The sequence below is a fragment of the Sus scrofa genome, chromosome 8, assembly GCF_054392235.1.
Source record: "Sus scrofa isolate SSC_HxYL_T2T_F1_AM1 chromosome 8, Sscrofa_HxYL_maternal_Yorkshire_Landrace_v2.0, whole genome shotgun sequence".
In the NCBI taxonomy this organism is placed as follows: domain Eukaryota; kingdom Metazoa; phylum Chordata; class Mammalia; order Artiodactyla; family Suidae; genus Sus; species Sus scrofa.
Genome location: NC_139390.1, coordinates 4,968,481 through 4,984,327, shown reverse-complemented (window position 1 = coordinate 4,984,327; position 15,847 = coordinate 4,968,481). Strand labels below are relative to the sequence as shown.

Sequence of the window (15,847 nt, the reverse complement as noted above, 5' to 3'; positions counted from 1 at the left end):
GATTGCAGCAGACTTAAAACTCAGGTGAATTTCTGCCTTTTGGCAGCATCAAAAGAAGCATTAGCAATGGGATCCTGCTGTGTAGCACCGGGAACTCTGTCTAGTCACTTATGATGGAACATGCAATGTGAGAAAAAAGAATGTATACATGTCAGTGTAACTGGGTCACCATGCTGTACAGTAGAAAAAAATATAAATAAAAGATTAAAAAAAAAAAAAAAAACCCAAATCCCTCTGCTTCCCTAGTCATTTTGCTCACTGCGGACCCAGCGCCATCACCCAGCACGGGTGACAGCGGCAGACGTGCCTTTCTGGGGCCCCAGCTCTGACGGCATGACCTCGGGAAATTCTCCCAACTTCTTCAGACGGAAGAGTCCAGACCAGGGACGTACCAACCTGGGGTTGAGGGTTGGGGAGATAACTGACGCAGATTCTAGTAAAGAAAGGGGGTGCCCAGCAGGTGCCCCAGCTGTGAAGCCATAGCTCCTCTGGGGACAGTGCTGCCAGCCAGGCGGGGGCTTTGCTTTCGGGTGGGTCTCTGGGCAGAGGTCAGCAGGACCCAGCTCCACCTTTACAGCCACATGAGCCTGGAGGGGCTTCCTAGTCCTGAAACACGATCCAACAATCCTCGGCTGCTGGCATGCACCCCAAGGCTGTCATTTCTCTGCAATTACCCTGCAAATAAAAAAGCTGAACAATCGCGCTCGGACGCCAAGAGATGCGGTCGATCAGTTTCGGAGAAATATCAAAGCCGTTGACTCGGGAAGTGCCTCTTTTATTGGCACTTGCCACAATGAAAGAGCCATCTGTGAAGATGGCCTGTCATGAAAAGGTCACCGCTGACAAATGACAATCAGCTGCCTCTCTCTCTGAGGCCCGGATAAGGTGGCATCTGCAGCTGCTCCCTTACTGGGGAAAACGGGCTCCAGAGCTAAAAAGCGCCTTCCAACCCATTCGCTCCCCACACACCCGGTGGGTTATCATTGCTGCAATCCTCATCTTACAGCATGTGGGGGCCGAGGCTTGCTGGTGCCACTTGGCACAGCTGTGGCAAGTGACTATAACGACGAAGAGTCTGAGCTTGAGTTGTGAGCACTGGGTCCACCGCGCCTGCCTGCAGAAACCTGCGTGGGCGCAGAAACCTCTCCGAGACTCCGTTTCCACATCTGCAAATTAGGGATACGGACGGTCCTGCTTCTTAGGCGAGTCGGAAGGGGTGCAGCACATCGCGGATTGAATGAGAGAAGGGTGACCTCGGGGTGGGGCGGGCTGCTGAGTCTGGCTCTGGGAACCCCAGGACCTTCTCACCCCATCCCTTTCCTCCCTTGATGGTGCTGGTGAGACGCAGCCTGTCTTCCCAGCCCTGCACTTGGCTTTCCAGCGCTGGTCTGCTCCCCGTCCCCTTGGGAGACTCAGGACTCCGGCCAAGCAGATGCTTCCCAGGACTGCCGATTCTCTGGGCTCCCCCAAACCTGCACTGTGCCCTTGGCCACGGCTCGGGCCACCCATGCCGTCCTCCAAACCAAATCCCAACTCTTCCTTCTCCGACCACATCTACCTGAAGTCCGACGGACGGTCACAAACCAGAGCACACTGGAGGAAACGCCCCACCTGCCGAGCCCGCCCTGATCCCTCCTCTCGTCCCCTGCCTCTCTCCACCCCTCTCCTCTCCTCCTCCTGGGTGAACTGGGAACCCACTGGGCATGTGTGGACAGCTCTGCCCTGGGAGCCCCTCTTCCCCCCAGGACCGCCTGTGACTGCGTGACTGAGTTTGTTTAATCCCGGGGTGTTTAAGCATGTCCGTCTCACACGCACCCTCAATTCTAAGTCCTGAAATAGCCTTTAGCAGTACGGCAGATGGTATTTCCACCTCTACCCGCCTTCATCGTTGTCTTATTTCTCAATCTGATGCAGAAGACGAGTGGGGATGGGCTGCTACCTCCTGTGTCCCTGAGGACATCAACGACCTGGACACACCTGGAAGGAGCCATGACCTTGCCCGGAGCAGGTTCCATGGCTCTTTGCCAGGTTATGCATCTGTGTTCTGTGAAATACACTTACATGAAATAAACAAGTTAGGAAAGGACCCAAGGAACAGAACAGCCACTCACTGACATGTCCCTTTTGGGGGCCCTCTGCTGTGTGCTGGGGGAGGCAGCAGGTCCCTGGCAGTGACAACATGGTGTCAACCCTTAAATGTCACCTCCTCAGACGGACCTGACCTGACTCTCTCACCTACAGTGGAGCCCACCTGCCCCTCGTCCCTTGCGACCGCCCCCCGTCACCCTCACACCAGCCTCCTGTCTTTAACAGCGCCAGTCACAGCCTATAACTTCAAGTGCTTTCTGTCCATCTCTTTCTAGACGTGTGTCTCTTGAGAGCAGGGACCAGGGCTGCCTCGGTCACCACTGTCCCCACAGCTTGTGAGCACGATGCCTGGGACATCGGACGCTGTGTCCTCAGCATCCTGGTAAACTGCGGAGCAGCGTGAGACGTGCCAGGAAGGGAGCTGGCGGGGGGAGGGGTAAGTGGGAGAACCGGGTGTTCTGGGAGGGCTTCTTGGAGTAGGGGACACCTGAGGACTAAGGCCACTTGTCCAGGTAAAGAGAGGCGGAAAGGTAAATCCAGGAAGAGGGAAGGACCCGGGGGAAGCAGCAGGAGGTGTATGCGCGGTAGGCGGAGAAACAAAAGTGTAACTGGGGGGTGATGAGAAAGGCGCAGGGGAGGGAGGTGGGGGGCTTATGGGGCACAGGGCAGGGGAGGGCATGCAAGATAAATGGGGGGTGGGTAGACGTGAAGCAGCACGATGCAGCCCTCTGTGTGAGCTCCTCGGCACAGAGCCTGGCACAGGATGGCAGCAACCATGGGCTGCAGAGGCAGCATTGGAGGTGAGGCCAGAAGAACCAACTGGTGGGAGACCCCCCCTGCCCCCCAGGGGGGAAGCGGGGAGGGGATGGGCAGTCCCCCCAGGGGCACAGTATAAAAGCTGGGTGCGGGGTTGAGGTGGGCAGCCACGGCCCCCCAGGGCTCTGTGCACCCTCCAGCCAGGCCACTGCGATGGGCAGAAGCACTGACCTTTTCAAGTAGGTCTTCGGGGGCCTGTTCCTTGAAAAGCTGAATTTTTTCTTCAATGCACTTCTTGAAAAGGTCTATCTTGCTTTTGGTCTTGGAGCGCGGCTTTCTCACCTTGGACTGTGGCTGGAGGGAGGCAGGAAACATGGGTGAGAAGGTGGACCTCGAAACTATCAGCCTACATGAAGTTAGACAATGAAAGACAAACAGTGTATGATAGCACATATATGTGGAATCTACAAAAAAAGGCTACAAATGAACTTAACCTGCAGGACAGAAACAGACTCACAGACTGAAAAACTTATGGGTACAGGGTTCCCGTCGTGGCTCAGCAGTAATGAACTGGACTAGTATCCATGAGGACACGGGTTTGATCCCTGGCCTCACTCAGTGGGTTAAGGATCTGGCCTTGCTGTGAGCGGTGGTGTAGCTCAAAAATGCAGCTTGAATCTGGTATTGCTGTGGCTGTGGTGTAGGTCAGCAGCGGCAGCTCTGCTTAGACCCTGGGAACTTCCATATGCTGCAGGTGCAGCCCTGAAAAGCCAGACAAACAAACAAACAAAACCCCTTATGGTTACCAAGGGGGACAGTTGGGGGGGTAGGAGGGAAGGGGGACTTGAGGTCTGAAAAAGAATGGACGTGTGTCCACGCATAACAGAATCAGTTTGTTGTACAGCAGAAATTATCACAGCTTTGTAAGTTAACTTTACTTCAATAAAACTTTAAAAAAAAAGCGATCACCAGCAGGTTGGTGCAGCCTCTGGACTCCCCAAGCCCAGAGAAGCTCCTGCAGCTCTGGGAACTGCACAGCTGTCATAGGGAGAGGGGAGGACAGACAGACATTCTCAGAATGAGCTCCATTCATGGGCCGTCGGTCTTGGCACACTTTGAGGGGAGGAAAGGGACCCTTGTGGGCAGAGCCGAGCTTTGCTCTGAGAAAGACGGTGGCCCCTGCCCTTGTCCACCAACTGTCCAGCAGAGGGACCTTGATTCATCCGTCTCTCCAAACAGGGCACGGGACAGAAGAGGTCTCGGTCATTTGCAAAGTTTACCAAATAGAGGAGGAAGCAATCCGTAAACATGACAACAAATCAGTGACCAAGACACGCACAGAGGTGAGCGCTGGGAAGACCAGGGGACATACTGAGCGTGCTGGCCCTCGTCTGACGTGGACGGGGTGGATGGGGTGGACGGGGGAACATGTGCAGACATGAACCCTGCAGAGGACATCCCTGGGCATCCATTCCAGGAGCCAGCATGCACAGACCGTGCCCCCGGAAGAGCAGTCTGCACACAGAGCAGCTTCTTTGCACAGGCGAAGCCGAGCCCATGACAAGGTGTCAGGGGGGTGAAAGTCTGGGAATAGAGGGTTCCGGAAAGAGCTGATGCCCAGTGCAAGACGGAGAGGGGTCGAAGAAGAGGTCGTAGGTACTCAGTAAATTGTTATCCCATGAATGAAGGAGTGTAGCAGATGCCCTCATCTCTGAGCCTCAGTTTCCACACCTGTAAAATGGGGATAAGAATACCTACCCCATAGGGTTACTACAAGAATATAACGCAACACGACAACAGAAGAACCTCACTCCTGAGCCCGATGTCTTGAAACACTCGGCTGGGCTTAGCCAGTTCCATGAATGAGCCACAGTCTTCATTTCCTGATCTAACTGGGATTACGCCAAAAAATGGAAATTATGCCAAACAAAGTCAAGGCCTCTTGGGAACAGGGCTGGGTGGGTGGGTAGGACCCTGAAGCCCAGAATGAGTTCTGGGACTGGAAGGGGGTGAAGCCAGAGAAGGCTGGGGGGGCGGGAGGAGTGATTGCACGCATCTCTCCCGGCTGCACGCACAGCGATGTCAAGTCGGTAGCGTGAAATTGACCTTGGGAGGAGTATTTACACCATGGAAATGGGTGGACATCAAAGCCCCACCAAGAGTCAGTTTCCCAGCATCAGAGGTCAGACGACGTGAGGGCTTTGGACCATAGCAGAACTTAGAGAACTTAGAGAGAGCCAGGGAGGCAGGAGGGAGGCAAGTCTGACTTGCACACGTCTTAGAGTTTACGAGGTCCTCACATGCTCATTTGCATAAATGGTCCGAGAGCCCTGGGAGTCCCTGGCTGGTTTGTCATCCAGGGCCCTGGCTCCAAACAGCGGTCAGTGGGGAAAGCCGCCATGGAGGGGTTACCTAGTGGCACGAAGAAGAAAGAGTGGGAGGCCCAAGGGGGTGACGATGTGCAGAGCACAACTCACTCTTCTCAACCTGTTGGACCAGCTCATTCCCACAATAATCATCATTACACCCATTTTACAGATGGAAAAATTGAGTAAGAAAATGTAAGAATGAAATAAAATGAAAATAAGACAAAATAAAATAAATAAGAGGTTGAAGACTTTGTACGTGCGAACTCCCATCCCTGCCTGCAGGGCGACTGGCCCACACTCACGGGGCTGCCCTCCGGCTGTCTGCAGATTCCACCACCCTCTGCTTCTTGCCCAAGATGCCCATCAAGGTAGCCGGGCTCAGCCAACGGCGAGCTCCACTCCCTGCCCACCGACCGACTCTGCATTTCTGCTAGAGGGTCTCCAGGGAGTGACTTCTCACCCACGAGGCAGAGAGCCAGGCCAGGTCTATTTCAAAACCCAGCACTTTGAACAACTTGACAGTCAGACACCTGGTTCCTGCCAAAATCAGCCCTTGGTCAAAGCAGGAGCAACACGCCTCTCTTCTGCTACGTGCAACTGTTTTTTACTCACTGTTCCAAAACCTCATATACATTTTTTTGATGCTCTGTCCCTAATTTTTTTCCACCACATCCATGGTCTACAGAAGTTCCTGGGCCAGGGATCAAACCTGTGCCACAGCAACAACCCCAGGCACCACAGTGATGACACTGGATCCTTAACCCACTGCATGAGGGACCTCCTATCCCCAATTCTTTAACGAGGACCATTTTATACATCCCACGCCATTCTAATAAGAGAAACAGAAAAGACAACCCACTTTTTAAAATCTCCCAAGTGGCCTCTGGTTATGGCTTTTTATGCAGAAAGGCTGTGCCTGAAATGTTTTCTCTCTTTACAGAGAAGCAGGGGCTTAAAGCCAGAAAGCAGCAGCTCTAAGCCAGCCCTCCAACCCCCTCCAACCTCGGTCAATTTAATTCTTCTCTGCCAATCAGTTTCCTCATCTGTAAAATGGGGACAGAACATCTAGCTCCTGGCCCTGCTGTGAACCACAGATGAGCTGGTGGAAGTGGGAGTGATTTGAAAGGTTTTCAATCTCAACATAATATCACCTTAAGGGAAGCCTCCACATCGTCCACACATCTAGTGGTTGGTTGGTTCAGTCAGTAAAGTTTATTGCACACCTACTATGCACCGGGCGCCTCCTAGGTGCTGGGATGGATGGGAACTACAGACAGGGAGCTGGCTGGTAGTGGGGGCACTGACCACGGGCACGTTAAGAAACCCGGGCATTTCAGATAGTGATCAATTCTATGAGGATGTGAAAGGCGCAGGTGATGAAAGGTGCCCGGCGGAGGGCAGTTACTCTGGATGGTGCTCAGGGAGGACCTTGGTGCAGGTGGCATTTGAACGGAGCTGGACTACGAAGAGCTGGCCCTGCGATGCTCTTGGCAAAGGAACCTGCAAGTTCAAAGGCCTTGTCTCAGGGCAGGTTCCCCAGAGACAGGGACAGGGATTGGGGTGACACGGTTTCCCCAGGGAGGAACTCAGAGCACAACAGAGGGATGAGGGGCGCAGGACAGGAGGCGGAAAGGGCCCCTCGGGATGGGAGTCTCTGGGAGGGTCTCACTTCGACTGGTCAACAGGAGGCTCCCAGGCAAACCCGCACTCAAGAGTTGCCTCCTCCGTGGCACAAAACAGGTGCCCACTCCAGGCCTCTGTCAATCATCATATCCCACGAGGCCCAGGATGAGAGATGCCCTTCTCCCCACACACCTGAGCTGAGGTGAGCATCCCTCTCGTGTCACTTATAGAAGTACCCCGAGGATCACTGGCTGTGGCTGAGGGAGGGCACAGGAGGACGTGCAACCAACCCCTCAGGCCAAGTGGCTCCTGTGGCCTAGAGCAAGGCCCAGGAAAGGGGCGTAGCTGTGAGTCCTGAGCGGCCGAGACTCCTGGCCCCTGGTGGACAGGGCCGAGCCCAGGTACCCGTGTGTCCACTACAGAACGTGAGAGGGTGCCAGGAACAGCCGATGCTCCTGTGGCCACAGAGGAGAGCACGGGAGAGCTTGCACTGAGCTGAGCTGAGGGTGGCAGTCGGACCACGTCAGCCTCCGGAAGAGGCCCCGCCCCCACCCGGCGACCACAAGAGGCCCCCAGATGCCTGGCGTACCTGCAGCTCAGGGGCAGCCAGGGCCTGGTCCAATTTCAGGAACTCTGCTTCTCGCCAAGCCGTCTGAAAGGCCTGCAGCAGGACTCGGGCCCGGATCTGGGGGAGGGCCAAGCTCCTGTCCATCTGAGCGAAGCAGCCGTGAACTTCCTGCCTCATCCTGAGCAGCTCCTCTTCAGACAGGGAGAGGGCGGAGGAGCAGAGCTGCCTGGTAAAGCAAGGACAGCTATGTATTCCCACGCAGAGAGAATGGGGGTCGGGGGGGGGGGGTTGCTGGGGGCGGGAACGCTGAAAATTCAAAGCTCAAAGTCCATTAAACCCATGTCTGGGAAAAAACCACCACCTCCTCAATCAGGTATTCATTCCACAAGTATTTCTAGAGCACCGAACATGTTAGGTGGGACACAGCATCACATCGGAGCTACGAATCCAGAGGTGAAAGAGGTGGGCCTGTGAGCATGTCTGGGAGGCGGCCACAGGCCTCCCCGTGCTCATGACCTTCAAGAGAACCTGCTCTTCTTTAGAAGAGACATGAAAACAATGGACTGTCCACTGGGCCTGGTCCGCAGCAGACTAAGTAGGGACCAGCGGCCCAGAGGAGCGATGGCAGGTCGGGGGAGAGGGGAACCTTGTGTTATCACTTTAAGGATGACAATCAGTGACTATCATATAGAGAAAACCTTTTCTATGCTGGAAACCATGCTGCGTGATGTGCTATTAAGGGTTGACTTCTGTCCCGTGAAGAAGGTACGTTCGAGCCCTAACTCTTGGTACCTGTGAATGTGATCGTATACGGAGACGGGGCCTTTGCAGAGGCAATTAAGAAGCTAGGGAGTTCCCACTGTGGCTCGGTGGTGATGAACCTGACTAGTATCCATGAGATGCAGGTTCAATCCCTGGCCGCTCTCAGCAGGTTAAGGATCCGGCATTGCCGTGAGCTTCGGTGTAGGTCAAAGACGTGGCTCGAATAAGGTGTTGCTGTGGCTGAGGCGTAGGCCATTAGCTGTAGCTCCGATTCGACCCCTTGCCTGGGAACCTCCATATGCTGTGGGTGTGGCCCTAAAAAGAAAGAAAAGAAAGAATTCTTTTTTTTTTTTTTGTCTTTTCTAGGGCCGCTCTCACAGCACATGGAGGTTCACTAGGGGTCGAATCGGAGTTGGAGCTGCCAGCCTACACCAGAGCCACAGCAATGCCAGATCCGAGCCACCTCTTTGACCTACACCACAGCTCATGGCAACGCCAGATCCTTAACCTGCTGAGCGAGGCCAGGGATCAAACCCGCCACCTCATGGTTCCTAGTTGGATTCATTGACCACTGAGCCCCAATGGGAACTCCAAAAGAAGAATTTAAGTTAGGTCATAGTCGAGTAGGTGGCTCTTAATCCACTATGACTATTATCCTTTAAAGAAGAGAAGACAGACAGACAGACAGACAGACACACACACACACACACACAAACACATAAGGAAAAGGTCAGGTGACGGTGACAGGTCTGTCAGCCACAAGTGCCAAGGATGTTGGCAACACCAGAAGCTAAGAGAAAAGCAGGGACAGGTTCTCACCTGGAGCCTTCAGATGAGCAGGGCCCTGCCAGCCCCTTCATCGAGGCGTCTAACCTCCAGAACTGCGAGAACGGGTTTCTGCTGTAAGCCCCCCGAGTGGGGTGCTCGGCCACGGCGGCCTCCGGAAACAAAGACGTTTCCTGCATCCCCCCCGACCCTTTGCACAATTTGGTCCTCAATCCACAGAAGAGGAAACTGAGGACCTTCCCCTCTGCCTCCCCCCGGGCAAGGCCCCCAGAGCCACTCTCCAGGGGAGAAGGGCCACAAGCTCACTCTCCTGCCTCTAGGGAGCCAGCGCTGGCCAATGAGATGTGGGGGGATGTCTGCTGGGACCTCTGGACAGAATGTCCTTCCTGACCCAGGAGAGACCATCTGAAGGGGGCGCTCCTTCTCCTTCCTTGGGCGGTATGTGTCTGTTCACTGATCACGCAGCAAAGACCCTCTGCACACAAACAGACGTGCTGGGTTATTCTGGCGAGGTGTGTTCACACTGAAACACACCTGGAAACACGTGCATGGAATACACTTTGTGGATGCTTTAAAATGCAGAAGTAACTAGGGGACACTGCCGAGGGAGGCCAGGGCCAGGGTCACCATGCTCAGATCTCAAGGCTCAGCTAGAAAGTTCTTTCAGGCAGACTGAAAAGGACTGTCAGGCCCCAGCCAGAGCCGTCTGAAGGCCTGAGTCCACGTCTCGGGATGCCCCGATTTTTCTAAAGTGCTTCAGGAAACTGCAGCTGCTCCTGTCCTCACGGAGCCTCTCTGCCCATTGTTTGCTGCTTAGATGGAATCCCAGGTGAAAGGGACTCCAAAAAGAATCTGTGTCATTATTCTGGCCTTCTTCCAACTCGATCAGACCTGAGTGGTCTGGCCTTACTCCTCCACGAGGCAGACATGGAGATAATACAGAAATGCGGGAGACAGGGTCTTTGGCCTCAAGGAATTTAAAATCCAGGCAGGAGTTTAGCTAAAAAAAAAAAAAAAAAAAAAAAAAAAACCCTCAAAATACGCATCCTTAATAATTCTTACTTGATCAGAGTAGGTTTAATGCAACTCCATCTTGCTTGAAATCAGGACGCTTAGACAAATATGTTTCAAAGTAATTGCACACAACCACTTCTCCTTCTTGGCTCAGAAATAAAGGCTGCAACCTTTTGGGCCTTAGAGAAGCAAAGCGCGTAAGCAGACTCATATTGCGTGTATTAATTAGTTGACCCTCCGTAACCCTTAGGAAAATCATAAAGGGTCTTCTGAGAGCAAGGTGAGATTTCTCTTCTCCTGTTGAGAGACTCCATCGCATTGGCGTTAGTAATACTCCCAGCAAAATGGAGCCAAATGAAGGCAACAAGAAGACCATCTGGTAACGGGAACGTCAACGCCAATCCGCCCACTGTGAAGAGCCGGGAGCTGGTTGGAGGAGCAGAGAGACTTTGCTTGGATCTACACTGAGCTGAATAATTACAGCCGAGAACGACTCTCGAGAGTGAGAAGTGGCATTTAAGGATCTGATTTGTATGGGCCTGGAGAAGACAGCGTTCTTGTTTGTTCAATGAGACAAATACGAAGATTAGGAAATAAATGAAGACAGAACCCGAAAAGAGGTGAGAAGGAGCTGAGATGTCACTTAATCTGAACCAGGCGACCCTCCTCTCTGCAAACACCTGGGACCCCCCATCCTCCGGGGCAGCAAAGTGGTCCCCGGGGAAGAGCGCTGAGAGGAGGAGGCACGGCCAGGAGGGCCCTGTTCTCGGATGTAACGGGTGCCAGAGGGGGTGGGCACTGCAGAACGATGCTCTACGCCCTGGTGTCCCTGAAAGGGTGCAAGGAGAGCAGATGCAAAGGACCTCCGATGGCCGGCAGGGGGCGTGCGGGACAGAGAGAGAAGGGGCCGGACAGACCGAGCAGATGGAGAGAAGGGCTGGCCCCCTTCCTGCTCCCTCATCCCTGACCTGCAACATCCCCTCCACAGTCCTCCGTCAGTGAAGCCATTTCTAATAAAAAGGGCTATTGGAGTTCCCTGGTAGCTCGTGGTTAAGGATTTGGTGTCATCACCACTGGGGTTTGGGTTCAATCCCTGGCCCAGGAACTTCCACATTCTGTTGGGCATGGCCAAAAACATTTTTTTAAGGGCTACAGATTTTGAATTTAAATTGTGACTAGGATTTCAACTGTGGCGTGTCCACACTGAGACTAGAAAAAGGGCTTTGGTTTTGTTTATTTGCTTGAATAGGGTTTTCTGGGTTGGTGGGTTGGTTGATTGAAAGAAAAAGCAACTTTAAGGACTACTGATTGGCAGCTCCCTTGGTTAAGGGGAAAGAGGAGCTCTGTTCCTGCCCCGCGGGCAGAACTATGCTCTTAAATGGGAACAGTGTCTCCTCCTCTTGGACAGATGGTGGTGGTTGCCTCTCTCCGTGGTGCCGCGGGCAGTGGGGTGTTGATTTTGCTCCTTCGTGCAGTGAGACTGGTCTCCCCATTTCACACCCAGACAAGGACCTTCCAAGATGCTCTACTGTCCAGCCCTGCCTCCTCTCAGCAAAGCACCAGTGGGCTGTAACCCCTCATCTCTGGCTCCCAGGACCAGGTCAGTGGCTGGCACCCCAAACGTACCTCCTTCAGAGCCAGGCAAGGATCTTGATCCTCCCTACAGTTACCTGGTTAGATGCTCCTGCTTCGTTTACCACCATCTGTTTATGTGTCTGTTTTCTGCCTGGTCATCGGAGTTCTAGGAGCACAGGAGTGACAGTGGTGATGATAGCAGGTCCCACGTATCATCCACTTCCCGCAGACCAAGGGTGTGGAAAGATGTACATACACGAGCTCATGGAACCCCAGCAGTGCTGTGAAACTGACATTTTGCCAGACGTGACCGATGCTCGAACCTAGAGCCACTTCCTTGTCCTTTGTCAGCTCATTTCGTTTACAAGGCTTACCTTCCAACAACACCAGAGAGAGGAATACGCCTCGCAGCCTCAGAGAGGGAATTCCAATTGGTCCAGGGCAGGAATGGGTAATCTCCGGCCTGTGGACCAAATCTGGCCCACCGCCTATTTTTGTCAATAAAGTTTTATTGGAACACAGTCCTGTTCATATACGGATTATGGTGGCTTTCACGCTCCCATGGCGGAGCTGAATAGCTGCAACAGAAACCATGCGGTCCCCAGGGCCCCAAGTATTTACTGTCTGGCATTATTGAGAAAAAGTTTGCTGCCCTCTGGTCTGAGACAGCCATGGCCATTTCACTCTGCTTCCTGGTGAATGTTTTAGGCACAGGTCTGTGACACAGCATGGACCAGTGGCATTGGGAAGATCCATGCCTTCGATGTTAAAAAGAGATGGCGTGTGTGCCACCCGGAGCCACAGCAGCCATCCTGAAACCACGAGGGCGATGAGCCCAAAGACCAAGGCAGCAAACTCAGTATAGGGCAACCGAAAGGCCCTGAGGACTGGCTCCTGGATAGTACCATTGAGTCCTGGAATCAAAATGGGAACATTTGCTTCCCGATTTCTTATAAAATGTTTTATTCGCTTTTCACAACCCAATAGTATCACGTGCTTGCTGAAAGCACCCTGAATGACTTAGTCATCCCATGTTACAGGCAAGCACGATGAGGCTCAGAGAGGTTAAGTACCTTGCCTACACAGAGGGTTGGTGGTAGTGCTGGGATTTAAACCAGGTTTTTCAGTCTATACTGCCCACATTCCATTCCCCTCTGTAGCCCCATACAGGCCATGTTTGAGGCTCCTCCAGTTTCCAATCTGATGCGCCAGCCCCAAGCAGCTGCCAGAGCTCTGTTGGTGTCTATTACACAACTGAAGGCCCCTCTGGGGCCACGGTGAATGTCAGTCTGCACAAAGTGGTGGCAAATGCTGCAGGGCCATAGAGGACTGGGAACCCTGGCCCCGCTGGAATCTGTCTTCAACTTGTCCTCATTGCTTGCAAAGCCCTCCAATGTCTTTAAAACCAGAACTGGTGCAAATTACCCATTATTTTATAGTTATGGCACCAAGAATGTTGGCCGGCTGTGGCCTATGACATCCTGTTCACAGGTGGCTGTCATCCACGGATCTTGTCCTTAGTGACCCAAGGCGCCAGGTGCAGACACGGTGCAGGGCGCTGCAAGGCCTGTGCTCCCTGACATCTGACACCGGAGGGCCTGGCATGGCCTAACCACACGTACCCTCCCACTCTGCTCCTGTGGACACGATCCCCTTGCCAAGCAACACAGCTCATCTGGGGACCAGATGCTCAATCCTGAGCAGTGGGTTTCAGCTCCCTGCCAGCCTGTGCAATGATGCAAACAAGCCCCTCCCATCCCCCCACGGGAACCAGGCGGGGGGCACCTCACCCTCTTATTACTACAAAGCGTGCCTCCCCCAGGCCCTGGTTGTTTGCTCTGCAACCCCCAGTGGCCCTGGGGGTCGGGGGGAAGCAGGGCCCCCCTACCCAGGCTGTGAGTCTAAGTGACTAATAAGCTGCTGGCCAATGTCAGGTGTCACGTGGTCAGACATCCCGTAACCAGGGGGCCAAATCCCCTCCCCCACCAACGGGCAGAGAGGAGGCGATAAAAACACACGGGGATTGGATCCTGCGTGGCTGTGGCTGGGAACCTCCATATGCCATGGGCGTGGCCCTCAAGGGACAAAAAACCCAATTAACTCACCCGAAGATCAGGTGCTCCCAGTGTCTCAGCTCCGCCTGCTCCTCGGTGGAGGCCTCCAGGGCGTCGTCCTTCAGTCTCTGCCTCACGCTCTGGACGCCCTCCTGGCCCCGGTCCCTCTCCTCACCCTCCAGCCGCTCGGCCCGGGCTGCCAGGTCCCTGCTGTGCTCCTCCAGGATGGGCTGCAGGAAGAGCCAGGGCACCCCGAGCTTGAGCAGCTCCTGGGTCATGGCTGAGTTCTGCAGCCGCCGCAGCTCCTCGGTGGCTTTCTCAGACAGCGACAGGGTCAGGGCCCTGAGCTCATCCAGGGCAGCCTGGTCCAGGCGCTCCTGCAGCTCCTCCAGGGCGGCGCTGTGCTCGGCCACCAGGCTGCGCCACTGGCCCAGGTACTGGCCGGCATCCTCGGCCGCTCCCAGGGCCTCACCGATGGACAGCTGCTCCTTCCGCTGCTCCTTGTGCTGGCAGGAATTCCAGAGGGAAAATTAAAGGGGGCAGGAGTCAGTGCAGAGACAAAAACACTGGGAACTGGTAGCAACAGAGTCAACAGTCCTTTTCGCATCAATCTCCCATCCAGCAAATGAGTCTTAAAAAAAAAAAAAAAGTAAAAGAGATTTTTAAAGGCCGATGGGCACTGCCAAAGTAGCAACGGAGGAGAACTGAACCAATGGCATGGGAACTTTGAACGAACGCTTTGATCTTCTCAAACCTACGAAGATTTTTATGCAACTAGGCTATAATGGGAGAGAAATACCAGAAGCGTGTTCAGAGTTGGAAGGACTGTGCATTTCTCCCCATGTGCAAGCCTTAAATAAGAGAGGAAATTACTATTAAGACTCTACCTTCTTCTTTATTTTTTTAGGGCCACACCCGAAGCATATGGATGTTCCCAGGCTAGGGGTGGAATTGGAGCTGCAGCTGCTGGCCTACACCACGGCCACAGCAGCACGGGATCCGAGCCGCGTCTGTGACCTACACCACAGCTCACGGCAATGCCGGATCCTTCACCCACTGAGCGAGGCCAGGGATCGAACCCGAGTCCTCAGGATACTAGTCGGGTTCGTTACCCCTGAGCCACAACAGGAGCGCCAGGACTCTCTTCTTAACACTTTCTGCCCGAGGGAGAAGAGTGTGTGACCTGGTTGATCTTTCATAAAATGCAATCGCCTTCTACTAATTTGTTTCCCGAAAGATCCAGGACTTCTTTTTTCCATCTCCTTCACTCGGGTATAATATTCTCTCTTGCTCTCTCCTCCTGGACTAGACAAAATTTGCCTCTGTCTCCATGAACCACAATACCCCTAAGACGAGGGTGGCAAAGGTGGTCATTCCAAGGCGAGAGTCAGGGGGAGAATTTGGGCAAAGCAAAAGGCGGAACCACCTCTTCCCCACAGGCTCTTAGCAAGGCCTCTTCTGTTTGAGCTTGCATGGTTTTTAAATGAATGAATACCTTTAATCATTGTCCCCCCACCCCCCAAAAGAGAATTACTCTTTAGAAAATAACCCAAAATGTAGTGAAAACTTCGTTGGTTCACGATTGGATGAACACGTTTTGATTGAATAGGTAAAGCCCAAGAGGCAGACCACCTGGGTTCCAATCCGGGCGCCTCCACCTGCAAGCTGAGCCACCCCAACCCAGTGTCTGGCCCTCTCTGGGCCTCTACTTCCTAATCGGTGAAATGGGGACTATCTTATTTTACAAAGGAGTTGTGAGGATTCCGTGAGCGTAACGCACGTACAGCTCTTACAGGAGAGCTGCACGCAGGGCTGGCATCAATGAATGCTACTATTATCATTTATCATGTCCTGGGCACATGCAAGTCCAGATGTTATAAGGAAAACACCCTGAGATCTCCGGGAAATTATTATGTGAGGAGGTCACAGGCCTTTTAAGGAAGAAGAACCAAGAGAGACCTGAAGGGTGAGGTCCACGCCAGACGGATTAAGATGGGGAAGGGTCGTCTGGGAGAAAGTGCAGCAGGTGAAAAGGCTGAGGAATGGGAAAGCGCATGTCCACAGGGATGTACAGACACGTCCACAGGGATGTATAGCGATGTGGGCCGAGATGTCTGGCCAGGTGCGCAGAGATGTCTGGCCAGGTGCGCAGAGACATACAGTGATGTGCAGAGACATACAGAGACGTGCATCACGTTGTTATCCACAGCAGCACAGCTGCAGACAGTAGGGTTCTATGTTGCATAAGCATG

The 15,847-nt window shown here is 53.6% G+C and overlaps 1 protein-coding gene across 5 annotated transcripts in view; it reads right to left on the bottom strand.

Annotated features, from left to right (window-relative positions):
• EVC2 (EvC ciliary complex subunit 2) overlaps window positions 1–15,847 on the bottom strand; it is a 130,795-nt gene that overhangs the window by 33,812 nt on the left and 81,136 nt on the right. For all 5 annotated transcript variants that reach the window (XM_084971428.1, XM_084971429.1, XM_021100987.2 and 2 more), the window contains 3 exons: window positions 13,647–14,101; window positions 7,426–7,630; window positions 3,076–3,198 (listed from right to left, as the gene is read on the bottom strand). In XM_084971428.1, coding sequence (XP_084827554.1) covers window positions 3,076–3,198; window positions 7,426–7,630; window positions 13,647–14,101 — 783 coding nt within the window. The remainder of the gene's footprint in view (window positions 1–3,075; window positions 3,199–7,425; window positions 7,631–13,646; window positions 14,102–15,847) is intronic.